The sequence below is a fragment of the Lepisosteus oculatus genome, chromosome 24 (genome assembly GCF_040954835.1).
Source record: "Lepisosteus oculatus isolate fLepOcu1 chromosome 24, fLepOcu1.hap2, whole genome shotgun sequence".
NCBI lineage: Eukaryota > Metazoa > Chordata > Actinopteri > Semionotiformes > Lepisosteidae > Lepisosteus > Lepisosteus oculatus.
In genome coordinates, this window is record NC_090719.1 from 1850741 (window position 1) to 1864631 (window position 13891).

General features: G+C 52.9%; 1 protein-coding gene across 10 annotated transcripts in view; it reads right to left on the minus strand.

Moving 5' to 3' along the window:
• LOC102691045 (histone-lysine N-methyltransferase EHMT1-like) overlaps nucleotides 1-13891 on the minus strand; it is a 47391-nt gene that overhangs the window by 21642 nt on the left and 11858 nt on the right. For 2 of the 10 annotated variants that reach the window (XM_069183187.1, XM_069183184.1), the window contains exon 1: nucleotides 9935-10038. The exons of 4 other annotated variants lie outside the window; for them this stretch is intronic. In XM_069183187.1, coding sequence (XP_069039288.1) covers nucleotides 9935-9958 — 24 coding nt within the window. In that variant the 5' untranslated portion in view covers nucleotides 9959-10038. Of the gene's footprint in view, nucleotides 1-615; nucleotides 1878-9934; nucleotides 10039-13891 lie in introns of those variants that run through there. 4 more of the 10 variants (XM_069183191.1, XM_069183189.1, XM_069183190.1 and 1 more) reach the window with 4 other exon arrangements.

Genomic DNA, 13891 nt, shown 5'->3' on the forward strand with positions numbered 1-13891 from the left:
AGTCTGAGTAAAAGATCCACAGGCCTTTGCGGAAAACCGAGCAATGAGAGATGATGAACAGACTTTAAACAGAAACCGATTCTTTAAGAGCCAGTGAAAAGACCGACAGCGTCTGCAGAAACACCTACATTTCTAGGTGACTTAACTATGTAATAAAAACCTCAGCTGCAAGACCCCAGCATTGGTGTTTATTAACCTGCCAATGGAACATGCAAGCAGAGGCCCGTATTATGAGCTGCTGATGTTTGCTCTGCCCTGGTCTCAGGTTGCCTCTGTGCCACAGCCACACTTGCGTCGCTGGCTGCTGTCTTCAGTGCTCCCTGTGCTCCCTCAGCCTCAGGTGGACGCAGAGGAATGCTGTCCCGCTCGCTCTTTGCAAAGCTGCCCAAGCAGCAATCCAGCTGCACGACTCACACTTGACTCCAAGCCTCCTCCTTTTCACCCACTCTTTGCCTTCTCACCGCTGAAATATCCCCGACTCGCCACGTATATTAAGACGTCCAGGGCCCCCCGGCTGCAACACCCATGGTTGCAATACCTCTCGGGACAAAATCGAGAAGAGGGGGGGGCGGGCGAGAGTTTTTCCACAAACCACCGCCGAAATCTCTTACCAACCTGCAAGGCGAGTCCGTTCAAGCACAGAGACTCCCCGCTTTTCCCCAAGGTCTTTGCAGACTGTCTCTATTGTGCAGAGGGCTCCTTCGAACACCATCAAAAGAACACAGGGAGAGAGAAACACCGTGTGAGCACCTGTGCGAAAGAAACAGCGCGCGAATCTCGAGTGCGACACCGTTTATGTAAATCGACCCAAGGCAAACAGAGAACAACGGCAACACGCCCAAGCCTACTGCCACGGAGGATGTAGTTTTTTAAAAGAATTGGTGCATTAAAAAAAAACGAACTGTAGATCATGCCCTTGTCCAAGTTCCAGGCAGAGAGGATCCAGGTCTCCCATGCCTGCAGATCACATTTCGGCTCCCATGTATCCTCGAGCTGCAGTACGAGAGCCAGTGCAGTTCCAGGTCACTTCTCTTGCAGCTACGCAAGAGAAAATGAAAAAGCTTTGCACCCTGGTCGTCTTCCCTCTACCTTAATGACTACAGGTGGGGTTGAATAACACGTTCGAATCTCTCGCACTGCCAGTGAAGGGGCCTCGATCTTCCCTTCCCCTCATGGCTCCATGATAGCCCTCCCGTCTCTTGAAACCGTTCCTGGTTCAACCTTAAGGGACTGAACACAAGAGCTGCAACCTCTTCCAGCTCCCTACCCTCTCCCCTGGCTCCATGCTCCGACTTCCAGGCCCGTCCTCGCAGACGCCCAACAGCTCGGAAGACCTGTCTCAACTCAAGACCGGACACCTCGGATTTTTCCCACCTTCACCCTCTCCACGGGCGCAAGGTTGCACGTTAATAAAAACAAAAAAAATCACCAAGACAAACGCAGACAACGAATGTCGCAGGATCAGGAAGCCCCTGGATTAACAAAAACCTCAAGAGCACCAAGGCAGCAGGCGAAAGAATAGAGCCCTCTCAAGGCTTCGAGCGCGTCTCGTGGCTCAAAGTCTTACTGCTGCACTCATGCCACCCTGCACACATCTCCAGCCCCGGTCTACAGCCTAGCTGAGCTGCAGGCCTGCGCTCACTCCTGCCCAGGAAGGGGAGCAATTTGTTCAGGAGATCTGGGCCTCCCCGCCACCACACGCGCACAGCCAGAGCCACCCAGTTGCCCCCTCCACCACGCCGCCTGCCTCCTGATTGGCAGCCCGGGCTGACAACCCTCCTAGCAAGAAAATGTCTGCTTGCAAACGGCTCCCCAACAAAAGCCGTCTTGCCAGCGAGGGAGTCGCTTCACAATAAGAGTCCCCCCTCACCACCACCACCACCCCACCCCCCCCTCCTCCTCCTCTTGCTCTTCCTTCTGCTGTTTTGGCTGTGCTGCTGCTGCTGCTGCTCGCTCTGCGTCTGCTGCTCCTCTCTCCTGCTCCTGTGCGAGAGCTGCCAGCCCATCCACTCGCACCCCACCCCACCACCCCACCCCACCCCAGCACCCCTCCAGCCCCTTCTCACCCCCCCGCTGGGTTGCATCCGGCAGGGCAGCCCTCCGCTGGCCAGGCTATGTTCTCCACTGGCGCTCCAGTTCTGCACGGAGAGGGGCTCCATCCTGGCCAGCCCTTCATCCCCCCCCGGATTGAGACTTTCCAATCGCGATGGCTTCGTTTAACCCTAAATTATCTGACGGCGGGTTTAAACCGGTCGTTCGCAGCCCGGACAGCTCGGGGGCCAGAGCTCTCCCTCTCTCTCCCCCAGAGACCAACGCTCCTCCATTCCTCCAAAGCGTGTTGACGCCTTACGGCCCGCAGGCCCGCCCTCCTGTCCCCGTTCTTGGGGGAGTGGAGAGCAGCGGAGGACCTCCGGGGCCGAACACGAACAGGTCTGGCCTCTCCTGCTCGGGACGCACGCTACTCCTTTTTCTGCCCCCGTGACGACTGGGTTGGTTTTCCCCTCTCTCGGCTACAGCAGGCCTTCCCCGCTGTTGACTGTACAGGCTCATTACCGGAAGAGGCGAGCTCCGCGCAGAGGAACTCTTCATTTCGCTCATCGGTATTCTATTTTTAAATGGATATGTCCTCCCCAAAGGTTACAGAAGCCGTTTTTAAAGGGGCTGTAGGGGATGGGTTAAAGAACAGACAACATCAATGAGGCAGGCTCCCGGGGGGCGATTACCACAGAGCATGCACACTCCCCAGTGGCCCCCGACGTCAGGCCATCTCGTTCTGAATCCTACTGCAACTCGTAGAGTTGCTGGCAGGTTTCGCTTTATTCGTTGACCAAAAGCAAAACTGCCTCGCTCGCTAGCAGCAAAAAAGCATCTGCATCCTTTTCCAGTAACAACTCAAACCACAAGTTGAAATAAAAAATAAAAAAAACCCCAACAATCTCTTGTTGCAACCTATACGCGAGCAGGCTGGTACCTACAAAGTCGCCATTCTTTCACTTGTTAATGAGCTGCCAGCAGGGCCTGAGAGGACAATGCCCGTCAGTCAGCAGAGAGATAAGCCTGTGGGGATTCGGTAGCTAACTCAAGAGACCCTGATCTCAGGCTCACACCCCCCTCCCCCGCTCACAGAAAACATCACCTCCTGGTCCCAGGCAGGTCAGCACGCTGCATGCTTACAGAAAGCACTGCTGGCCACATCATCACTGTCCCACAGTGCACTGGAGTTTAACCCCGCTCTCTGTTCAAGGCCAAATCACAGACGGACTGCTGTCAAGAGAGTCTATCAGATCAACCATCTACAGGCCCAGGAGCAAGAAGGACTAAACAGTACAGCGTCTTCTCTCGAGCCGGGCCCGTCAGAGTGGGCTCTCTCTTCAGCCTCCCCGACTCCGACAAGCCCGTTGCATGCCTTTCAGGGGGTCGGAGAGACCGGCTCAGACATCCGCCAAGATCGGATTCCAATCGGAGGCGCGGAGGCCTCTCCTTCCTGCGCCAAGCCCCTGGCTGCTGCAGTGCACGAACCTCAGCACGAGGCCAGACCGAGGGGCCTAAGGCCTACACATGGAACACCTTGCTGCTGCCTTTTTTTTTAAAAGAGAAAACTGAATGAAATCGCATCCGTCGACGAAGCATCCCGATGCTCTTCGGGTGAAGCTCTGAAACATTCGGGGGCAAAAGCTGAAAAACTCTTTGTTCGGGGTCACAGGGCCTAAAGGGACAGTTGGCACAACCCCATGATGCCTGCAGGCGTGAACCACAAATTCCCCGATCGCTGTGATCACTGCAACACAGCGCGTCAGGATTTCATGTCCTGCCCTCTGTCTTCACTGGAGGGCATCCGTGCTGCCCACTGTAGTTTCTAACAGCAGTCTGCACATTGGTGGTGGTGGAGGGGAGTCCCCATTATCTGTAAAGCGCTTTGAGTGGAGTGTCCAGAAAAGCGCTATATAAGTGTAAGCAATTATTTATTAATTATTATTTTGACATGGCGGACAGATCAGCAGAATCGGCCTTCTTCCTGCTGCCCGACAGCCGCCACCACAGTAACGACGCTGCCAGGTCAAACCCGCCGCGCCCCCTGACGCACCACGCACGCCAGGGCCGTGTCAATTCAAGCTCCGCCGGATTCCCCAGCACAGGACCTCACCCCGTAGCTGACCAAGTCTTCCAGCCTGAGCCTCTCCATCAAAGCAGCTGCTCTGATCGGCCCGTCAACTCGGCAAACCTCTGATCTTTCACACGGCTGGTGAGTGAAAACAGGCACTGGACCCCAAGTCAGACCCCAAAACAGCCCACCTATAACCTCTAACTCCCCCTCCCAGCCCTGTTCAAAAGTTACTAGACCATCTAAAGCAGTGATGCCCAGGACAGAGTTCCTGGACGGGCATGGGGCTGGGACTGACATCCTGCGTCTAAAAAGACATCCAGAGGAAACAAACTCGAACTGAATGTTGCCATCAAACTATGTACAAAAATACACACGCGCACATATTATTTAAAACACGGATTGACTTCACAGTAGCCTCCACTCCAGTAGGAGTGGGATCGGGCCTGCACAAGGGCGCAGGGATCCAGCTTTCTTCAGTGGAAACTAATCTACACATGCCTTCTCTGTGGAAGCCCGCCCCTCCCCCTACAGGCTGGCTGAGGAGCATGCCCAGTAGAGCCGAGAGCTGTCTGCAGATCTCGGCCATTTCATAACCCGATTGTTTACAGACAACGGGCAAGAGGCGGCTTATTTTAGAGGAGAGATGTGGAGGGGGGTGGGAGGGCTAACACAGGAGCTCAACAATTCCACTTAGATCCCTTCCCAGGTCACATCTGAAACACAAAAACAACCAAGACCTTCTTGTACATCAGCAGCGTGACACCAGAAACCCCAGGGGTCAAGACAGAAGCAGACGGCTCTCCAATCCATTACACCCAATTTCCTGCAACTGGCTCAATATGAAGTCACTTGTTTTTTTTGCACAAAATAATCATTTCTAAAAGAAAACACTAACGCCAAATAAAAAGATCCATGCTTGTAAGACATTATTTCATCTAAATATTGTTTGAAAAATATTTTTTCTTTGTAGTACGTTACCAATGTATTATTGTTCTGCAAATATGCAAGTCTACCATGCCAGCCAAGCCACCCTCTCCACAAACGACACTTTTAAACATCAGGGCACGTCAAGGTACATCTGCATCAATGCAATGCAACTAACCCGCACACCGAGATAGAGCACACGCCTTAGACCACTTCAGTTTCCCTGCAAGTGAAGAGCAACTTTCCCTGGCTGAGCTTTCCTGAGAGGTTGTAAATATTTGCACCGCTGATGCGATGAGTCATGTCGAGACAGCCGATGGATCTGAATGACTTCAGTAACTCACGCAGAAAAACAGTAAAAGCCGATGAATACCCTATTCACGGCCATCCCCTGCTGCACCTGGGCCCACTGTTATGACACAAGTCGCTCTGTTGAACTCTGCAGAAAGAGCAGGCGGCACTGCAGCCAGAGACGAGCCCACAACCAGAGCAGGACCTGACAAGAAAACAGCACAAGCCGAGCACGGAGTCTCATCTGCCTCCTGATTCCAAATATCAAGGCTTCCGGGCCCAAACCCAGCACAAAGCCGCTTCTCTGGTGCAGCACTGTACGGGACGCGTAGCGCCGAGGCCTCCTGTGGTGGACGTCCAGCTCAGGAGACACCTGTGAGTTCGTTAGGTCACTGGGCACCCTGTACACACTGTACCACTCCCCCTGTCCTCAAAACACAACCTCACAATACAATAACACCAACCACCTCAGATTTGGGGGGCACCAACTGCATTTTTGCTATCACCTCATATTTTACTCAAGGTTTTTCTATTTGGGGCTTGTTGTGTATCAAAGATAACACGGGAAAAACAGATTTTAAGTTTTAAACCGTGCCCATCGGCACGCACAAAGCCATCCGACGACAACGGGGAGTAATTTTCCTCACCCTGGAGGGAAGGGAACCATACTTCAGCCGGAGCGTAGCTGCCCATTCCCGAAGGATCTTCCCATTTCGTTCCATCCATCGGCAGATCCAAGGGTCAGCAACTCTACACCCGATTCTCCGATCAAGACCGGAACCTTCACCGGCTCTCCAAATCAGATGCTCAATTTCTGAACTGGACCCATTGGAGAATAAAACGACGGCAGCTCAAGACAGCTCTCGAAGGTGTGAAACCTCACACAGAAGGAGGCACTTTTTAATTTCTTACAGGGCTGCAACCCTTCCCGATCAGCGCGCTCTCTGCCCCGGACACGAATCTCGCCAGCTGAGAGCAGAACTGAACCACTGCAGCACTGCCGCCAGAAGCTATCATAGAGGAACACCACAGCTGTCTAACTTCAGCCCTGTTAGAGGAACGGGGTTTGGAAATTACTTCAGGACTGGGCTCTCCAATCCCAGTCCTGTAGAACCCCAGTGCAGCACGTTTCATGGGCAGCTTTTAAATCATCACTATCTTAAAGACCTGGCATAATTGTAACTGCGATCAATTAAACAGTTGTTGTGGTCAATTTAGTCATTTAAGATCCTTTTGGAACAAGAATCAGAATATCTTTCAGCCTTCCCAAATCAGTTTGTTTCAATTGATAATTTACACGCTTAGCTGATCGATTACTTTAACAAGTCTCCGTGATATAAAAATAAATGGAGTGTGCTCTCCACTCTCCAGGACGAGGGGTGGAGACCCCTACTACAGAAGAACAAAGCACCAGTCTTTGGCGTTTTAATCAAGCTTGGTCAGCATCGCTGAATTTTGTAAGAAGGTATCCCAGGCATGAGATTTCCCCTAAAAAAGCCTGTGTTGATCTCTTGATCAACCTTCTTTAGGCACGCACGCTCTGGGTGAAAAACACACCACTGATCGAGGCAGACGAAAGCAGGATCTGAACCTACAGTTTGAAGGGGGGGCCTGCTAATGACCTCAGCAAAGACACACCTCTGGTGTAGTTTTCTCTCAGCCATGGAGACCGTGCCCCTCTTCAGCCCAGGAGCTGGAGGTCAGGAAACAGTTGTGCCTGCAGCCTTCCTGGGCGAAACTGACCCTCCAACGGAGTGGAGCGGCACAGCAGCACGGAGAGAGAACTCTGTTCCTTCACGTTCACACTCATGTAACTCTTCTTGTCCTGGGACAAGCCCGTGGGCGAAGGGAACACTGAGCTCTCTGACCTACAGACAAGTGACACACGTTTGAGCACAGCTTCCCTTCCATGTTGCCTCCACTCTGCCCCTCTTCCACACATTCTCTGGCTCAGAATAGCTACCCGGTTGTGAGACAGATATAACATCATTCCTACCAGAAAAGTTTTTAAGTGGGAGTGCATTTCAAACCACGAACAGGAGGCTCTGGGAGTCTGGAGCACGCTGCCCAGCCAGGCTGTTCCGAGACGAGCCGGACGAGATGCCACTAGCGAACAGGCTAGATGAGCCGAACAGGCCCCCTCTCGTTCATTACGCCCCTCGTGTTCCTAGCAGGCACGACCAAAACCCAAAGCAAAGCAAAATCCAACACCAACCGGGGCTCTCTCACACCCGCCATACTGCACGGCACGCTTTTGCCCCCAGAACAAAATTTCTAACAATTTTAGCTCTTCTTCGATGTTCAACAGGCTTTTTTAAAAGTTAAACTCGAGGCGATGTTGAGGGGACTCTAAGCTCACTGTACCCGGTCCGACAGGCGCCAAGCCACTCGCAGGTTTGAGGGCCAGGACCCGTGAAGATCCCCATCATCCCGGGCAATGGATTCCTAGGAACTCGTGCTGGGCACATGTTCCCTTGCCTGGAAAAACGCCGAGCCTGCCAGAGATGGCCTGCCCCATGCCTCACAACTCAACCTACCTCCGCACTCTGCACTCCTGATGTGGACTACCATATTTTTTCTCCCTACCACATATTTGTGTTCTTTACAACGCACTTGTTCTGGTTGTTACGATTGATTGTGTGTCATTTTGCAATGTACTTTCTACGCCGTGTGGTGTTTGCTGTACCGTGTCGTCTGCTGTACCGTGCCGAGAGACGTCCTGAGAGATCGGCACGGAAAAAGAATTCCGACGTTCATGCGCAGATGGCAATTAACTCTTCTACTACCATAAAAGCGGAGCGCCTGGTATCCCGTGCTTCTCTGCAAGGACAGAGCCCGTCGGACATGAGCTACAACCCCTGCTCCTCTGCCCCAGTAAGGGCACGGCAGCGCCTGTCAGGCGGTCTCCCACACAGAACTGCCCCTCAGGACGCGGCACAAAGGGGCAGAGAAGACGGAGCCCCAGTGGACCCAGAGCTCCAAGGACTGTGACGAAGGAATGCTCTGCTACAAAATTAACACACCACCCTTCTAACGCGTTCAGCCGGTCTTGGGAATTCCATGACGTCAGAGAGATAACCAGCCGGGCGGCACTGAAAGGCCCAAGAGCCCCAGAATTCCAGTCTTGACGTACAGCTCAGAAGCAACACAGTAACACAGCACTGGCTGGGCACAAAAACAAATGTTCCTTCCTGTTCCGCAAGGAATCAAAACAGCAACAACAACTGCCTCCAAATATTACTGGCTGTAACAAGCAGGCGCACTTTAAACCGAAAAAGTGGTGAAGAGCAGCATGAAGGCTTTCTTCTGATCAAAATCACTCGACTACAAGCAGTGATTCTGGAAGGGGGCGGCATGGGAAGAGTGGATCCACGGGAAGGCCAGGGGTGCCGACAGCACGGCCCTGCGGTTCTCTCCGGATTCCCGAAAGCCTGAACCTCAGCGGATCTTGCACGGGCTCGGCGATGGGGTGGAGGGAAAAAGGCGGGGCCCCTGCACTGGGCTGGGGGGATTTCCGAGCGACTCCCCCTTCCCCGCCTGCGCCCCGAGCCCAAGCGCCATGGCCCCCTCCAGGGAGCCGCTGGGTTTATCCCGGGACCGCCGTTCCCCTGCTCGCTCTGCGGTGGTTTGGCGTTTCCGGCAATTTAAGGACACTCTCGAATACAACCGGCTTTTCCCTGCCCTGCTCGTTCACGGACAAGATCCCTGGGAGGCCCTTTTCGGAAGATCCTCTCCCCCCCCCGGGGGTGAAAGCCCAGCTCCAGGCCTACGAGTGCAAGCTTTCAGGGGCTGAAAAATGGCGGGGACAGCCGAGACCTACAGCTCCCCAAGGGCACCCACTCCCCTCCGGCACCTTCTCCCGTAAAGAGCCCGACAAGCTCGGAGCCGCAGAGGCCTCGGAGAGGCTCGGCCTGGGGCTATTCCAGGAAACAGGAAATTGAACTCAGGTGTTGCAAGCCACACCAAACGGGCGTCCTTTTCCCTTTCCCTCGCTAAGCCAGAGCCGGCGTTTCTAATCTTCTTTCGACCCCGGCCGACTTCTCTATTCGTTTTAAAAAAACGTACAATGATATTCTGACCCCGCGACCTCTCACTTCACAAAATACCACCAGAACATCCCACTCCAACCTGGCTGCATCGCAGGCAGCGTTCAGGAGGGCAGAAGGCCTCTGTAACCCCCTGCAGGAGCTACTGGACCTCAAGAGCCTGAAGGAAGAAGTTCAGTTTCCAGCCCCCCCAGACATTTCATTTCACCCTCCTGTAGCTCAATCTAACACCCAAGGGACCGCCGTTGGTCTGTTCCCAGGCCGGACACCATGTTGGCACGAGGCTCCACGGCTGACCGTCACACCTTTCGAAAATACAAGCGACAAAGACTCCCTTTCAAAAAGCGACCCATTCAAAAACTGGAAAAAAAACGAATTAAAAAATGGTTCTGAAGCGGCGGACCAAAACAAAACAAAAAATGACAGCAAAAAAAAAATACAAAAATCGAACTAAAATGCTGTTCACAGCATGGAGAGAAACGCATCAGGATGTCTACCAGCACCAAAAACAAAAGACAGATCTAGTCTTGCCACATGAACTGGGTTTCTCTGCCAGACTGCGTCGTACCTGCTTTCTAATGATGGCTTCCATGGAAGAGAGAGAGAGAGTCGACAGCAGATTGTTCCTCTTCCCTTCCTCCTCCCTGCAAGCACGCTCGCCCAGCTCCAGTCATGTGACCGAGCTGCTCCCTCTGTTGGTGCGTTCGCAGGCTGGCAGGGAGCATGCTCACAGAGGGAGCAGCCCAGTGCCCACAGAACAGCTCCTCGCCAGGAAGACATTTCGGGGGAGGGGCAGCGAGGCTCCAAGTGGCCTACGGGGACCGGGGGCCGGAAGTGGCCCGGTTCTGTTCTGCTGGAATCAGGCCGGAGCCAGAAGGTGAACATCTGATTCTTAGTTCCTCGCCGAGACCTGGCTCTTCCGCGTTCCGCCCCTAGATCTACTCCAGCCCAGGCCCCTGCCAAACCCAACAAGTGAGCAAAGACTAAATTCCAGCAGTGCCAGGGCTCCACGCCGGGACACAGCCACATTCACACACAGGCCTGGCAGGGCCACAGAGCCCGCAGGTTCACTCGGGTATGGGTCAAAGCCAAAAAACACTTCATTCCCAACCCCGTCACAGAAGGTGCTGGGCAAGAGGTCAGCTGCATTTTCACCGGCCAGTCTACCAGGAGGCTGCCTTTGTGACACAGCGTTGAGATATATCCCCCCTGCTGACCATACTTCGGGCTGAGGTCTGACCTTGAAACTCCAGCAAGGTCAGACTTACATTTCAGGCTTGTTTATAAGGCAAGGGTGCCTCCATTTATGTGAAGCTGTGACTGGGGAAGGAAACAGCTACACAACCTGCTTACGGGACCGAACGCTCGCCGTGGGCCAGACACACCGACGGCACGACATAAAAGGACCATTTTTCAGTCTCTGGCCTCTACGATTTCAAAGCCTGGGGGCTGTGCTCTGTCACTATTAGCAACAGTCTTTCATGGTTCTCAAGGCCAAAATGGGAGGACAAAAGGCTATCTGGTTGCTGGGCCTCTCACTGTCTGTCCACCTGCAGCAAGGTCTACACATGAGAGGAGCCACTCAGCAGCTAACTGATCTGATGAAATTGTCCAGAGGTTTCACAAAAGAAGGCTAGGCTTCATTCATATTAAGACAGTCTTCAACAGCGAGGCAGGACAGCTTGATCCAAACTCCTACCACTCTTTGTGCGTGGTGGCGACATGCATTCCAGAAGCTCAAAGGTTCAGAACTTGAACAGTTTATTAATCCTTTGCGTTTCATGCCAACACTCTTCATCTGTGGGGAGGGGTCACAGAAGACATGCAGAAAGCACACTCCCTGTGCATCCACTTTGGCTCGAATGCCAAGTCTGACAATCCCTTTGGGAAATTATTGGCCTCTCTCAGTCTCCCTTCATTGGCACAGTTTAATAGCTAGAGAAAGAAACAGCAGAGACAGGGTCTTGGAGAGCAGCCTGGCTCAGGCCAGACACCTCAACCTGAAAAGCAGACAGCTGTTCCGCTGAACGCCTCGACTGGTAAATATTCACATTCGTTTCTGCTTCTCGCTCGTGTGCTGAACTGCAGACAGGCTTATCCATTCGAGCACCTCAACTCTGTTGCTGCTTTGTCCCCCATTCCCCAGATATCTTACTCTCCACCCAAGATCAAGACCCACACTAAAGTGCACCCCTAAAGGGGAGGGAGAACAGTTAAACACGGTATCCTGCAGGTATTAGCCCTGAACTAATCACTTCCCATAAGCCCTCTCTTTCGCTCGCTCACCACTTCCGAGACCAAGGCCGTTGTCCTTCCGGGGCGACACCATCACACCCCAATCGGAAGCACCTGCCGCATGCGAATCGTGAACGTGAATCTCACCGATTCCTCAGTCCACGCCTGGGTATAACTCCTGGGCATTATAATTCTGTCTCGGCATACAAGCATCTACAGAACGGCAAATCCACATCAAAGTAACCGTTGGCAGTATCATGCCGATCCTTTATCACCGCAAAAGGATCAGTGTCCCAAAACAAACTTTTCAGAGAGAGAAATCTTAACAGCTGGCTTATAAAAAAAACTATATTTGTTTGCTTTCCGTCTACAGCTCTAACTGGAAAAGAGAAACCATTAAAGCCCCAATATTGAGTCGGCAACTGTCAGGAGTCATGAAGGAAGGCTGAGGGACCTGGCCTCCTCCTTCAGCAGAACCGCCAGTCTTCCGAGCTCTTATTTCCTGAAGCCTCCAGGATAAAGCAGCCTAAGAAAGCCCCCCCACAAAGAGAGCCAGGTACGCAACACCCTCATGGCCCAGGCTCCCCTGCTGTTGCAGCTGATGAGCCGAGAGAAAGTTCGGGAGCACGCAGGCAGAGACGAGGCGCCGATCGCAGACGTTATTCCCACCCCCAGCTGCGTTTCCGCGGCACGTCCCGTCTTGGCTGCCCACGGAGACCGCGAGATCCGCCACGCCGGCTCAGCTTTCCGAGGTCAGAAAGGTCACAGCCCAAGGGCCAGCGAGGGTGTCGGAACACGTGTGGAGTGCCGAGGAGGACGGACAGACCCTCTCTGATCGGCAGTTAGCTGCTTCTTTGCAGAGAGGAGAGGTGAAAGCTGCCACAGAAATCAGAACCTTTACAGCATGGGGGAGTAATTAAGTGCCGACCTGCGTTCTGGATGGATGACTGACTGACTGGTTGACCTTCAGTCTGGTGTTACAGCAAGACCCTCAGCTCACTTCCCCCTCTGCAGGGCAGGAACCCTGCACACGGGAGGTCGAGTTTGCGAAGGTTAGGCTAGAGGAAAACGGCAACACAAAAGACTTCAGTCACACGTCCAATCTCACGCTCGTTTGTTTGCTAGAGATGAGGCACAGCCCCCAGTACAAGCGTCTACAGCTCGTTCACACACGAGAAGCACCGGTTCACTCAAGAACGCGCAAGAATCTCAAGCTCTTGAAAGGTGGAGTGCGCTACAGTGCTCCCAGGATCCGGAGCATGCTCAGTGCAGGCTGTCTTTCAGCCATTTCGTAGCGCCAGTAATTGACAGGCACAGGAATACATTAAAGAGCTGCGAGCCGTCGGCAGGCAAACGTCTCAGCCAAACGCCCAAGCAACACACTGCTGTGCTTCACCTCTCAACCAATACTCATCCCAGCACACACATCCAGAAACCTCCCCTCTCCGAGTCTTAATAAACGAGCGTTTAACAGGGAAAAAATTATTTTAAAAATCCATTTTCCATCTGGGTAGGAACCAAGCTGAATTTCCACCCCGCGCAGATCTCAAAAAAGACTTTCCTCAGAGTTGTTTCCACGCCCTCAGGAAAATACAGCTGTTCGTAATTCAGCTCGCCCCTCCAACAGAGATCCTGCTTGGAAACAAGACCTTTGATGCCAAAGCACAGAAAGAGGAAGAAAGGACGTTTCAGGAGCTAATCTCCAAGATCTAACAGTTGCAGCCGTGAAGGCAGATCTCAAGGCCCAGCTGCGAAGAAAATGCAGATGTGCAAACCCAACATTCATCCAGCCTAAAAACCAGCAAAACACACAAGAAACTCCTGGGAACCCAAACTGGTATTCTCAAACCAGATTGAAGGAATTCCACATGTAGTATTCATTTCCTTAAATTTGCAATGCATCTTAAAACAAAGCTTACAGCTCCTAAGGATGACAATAGCCGCTTAACAGATCAATTTTTTTTTCGAAATACTGACACCTCAAGAGTTTAACACAGCCAGATGAAATACTGCAGCACTCAGAGAACTTCCCACTACAGCCAGCCAGCCAGCCAGCCAGCCACAGGGTGTTTCTGTAATCGAAAGATGCAAACAACCAGGCTGTGTGGAACCCAGTCAGTCTCCGCGGTGCAAGAATAATGACTGTGGTCCTTTTCGAGCTCACAGTCTGGTGCTCAGGAATCTGCAGGAGAGCCCGAGCACTCAAGTGAATTCTGACATGTCTCCTCCAGCGCCGTCACTGAAGACCACACAGGCCTGAGCGTTTTCCAGCTACACAGCTCTACCTGTG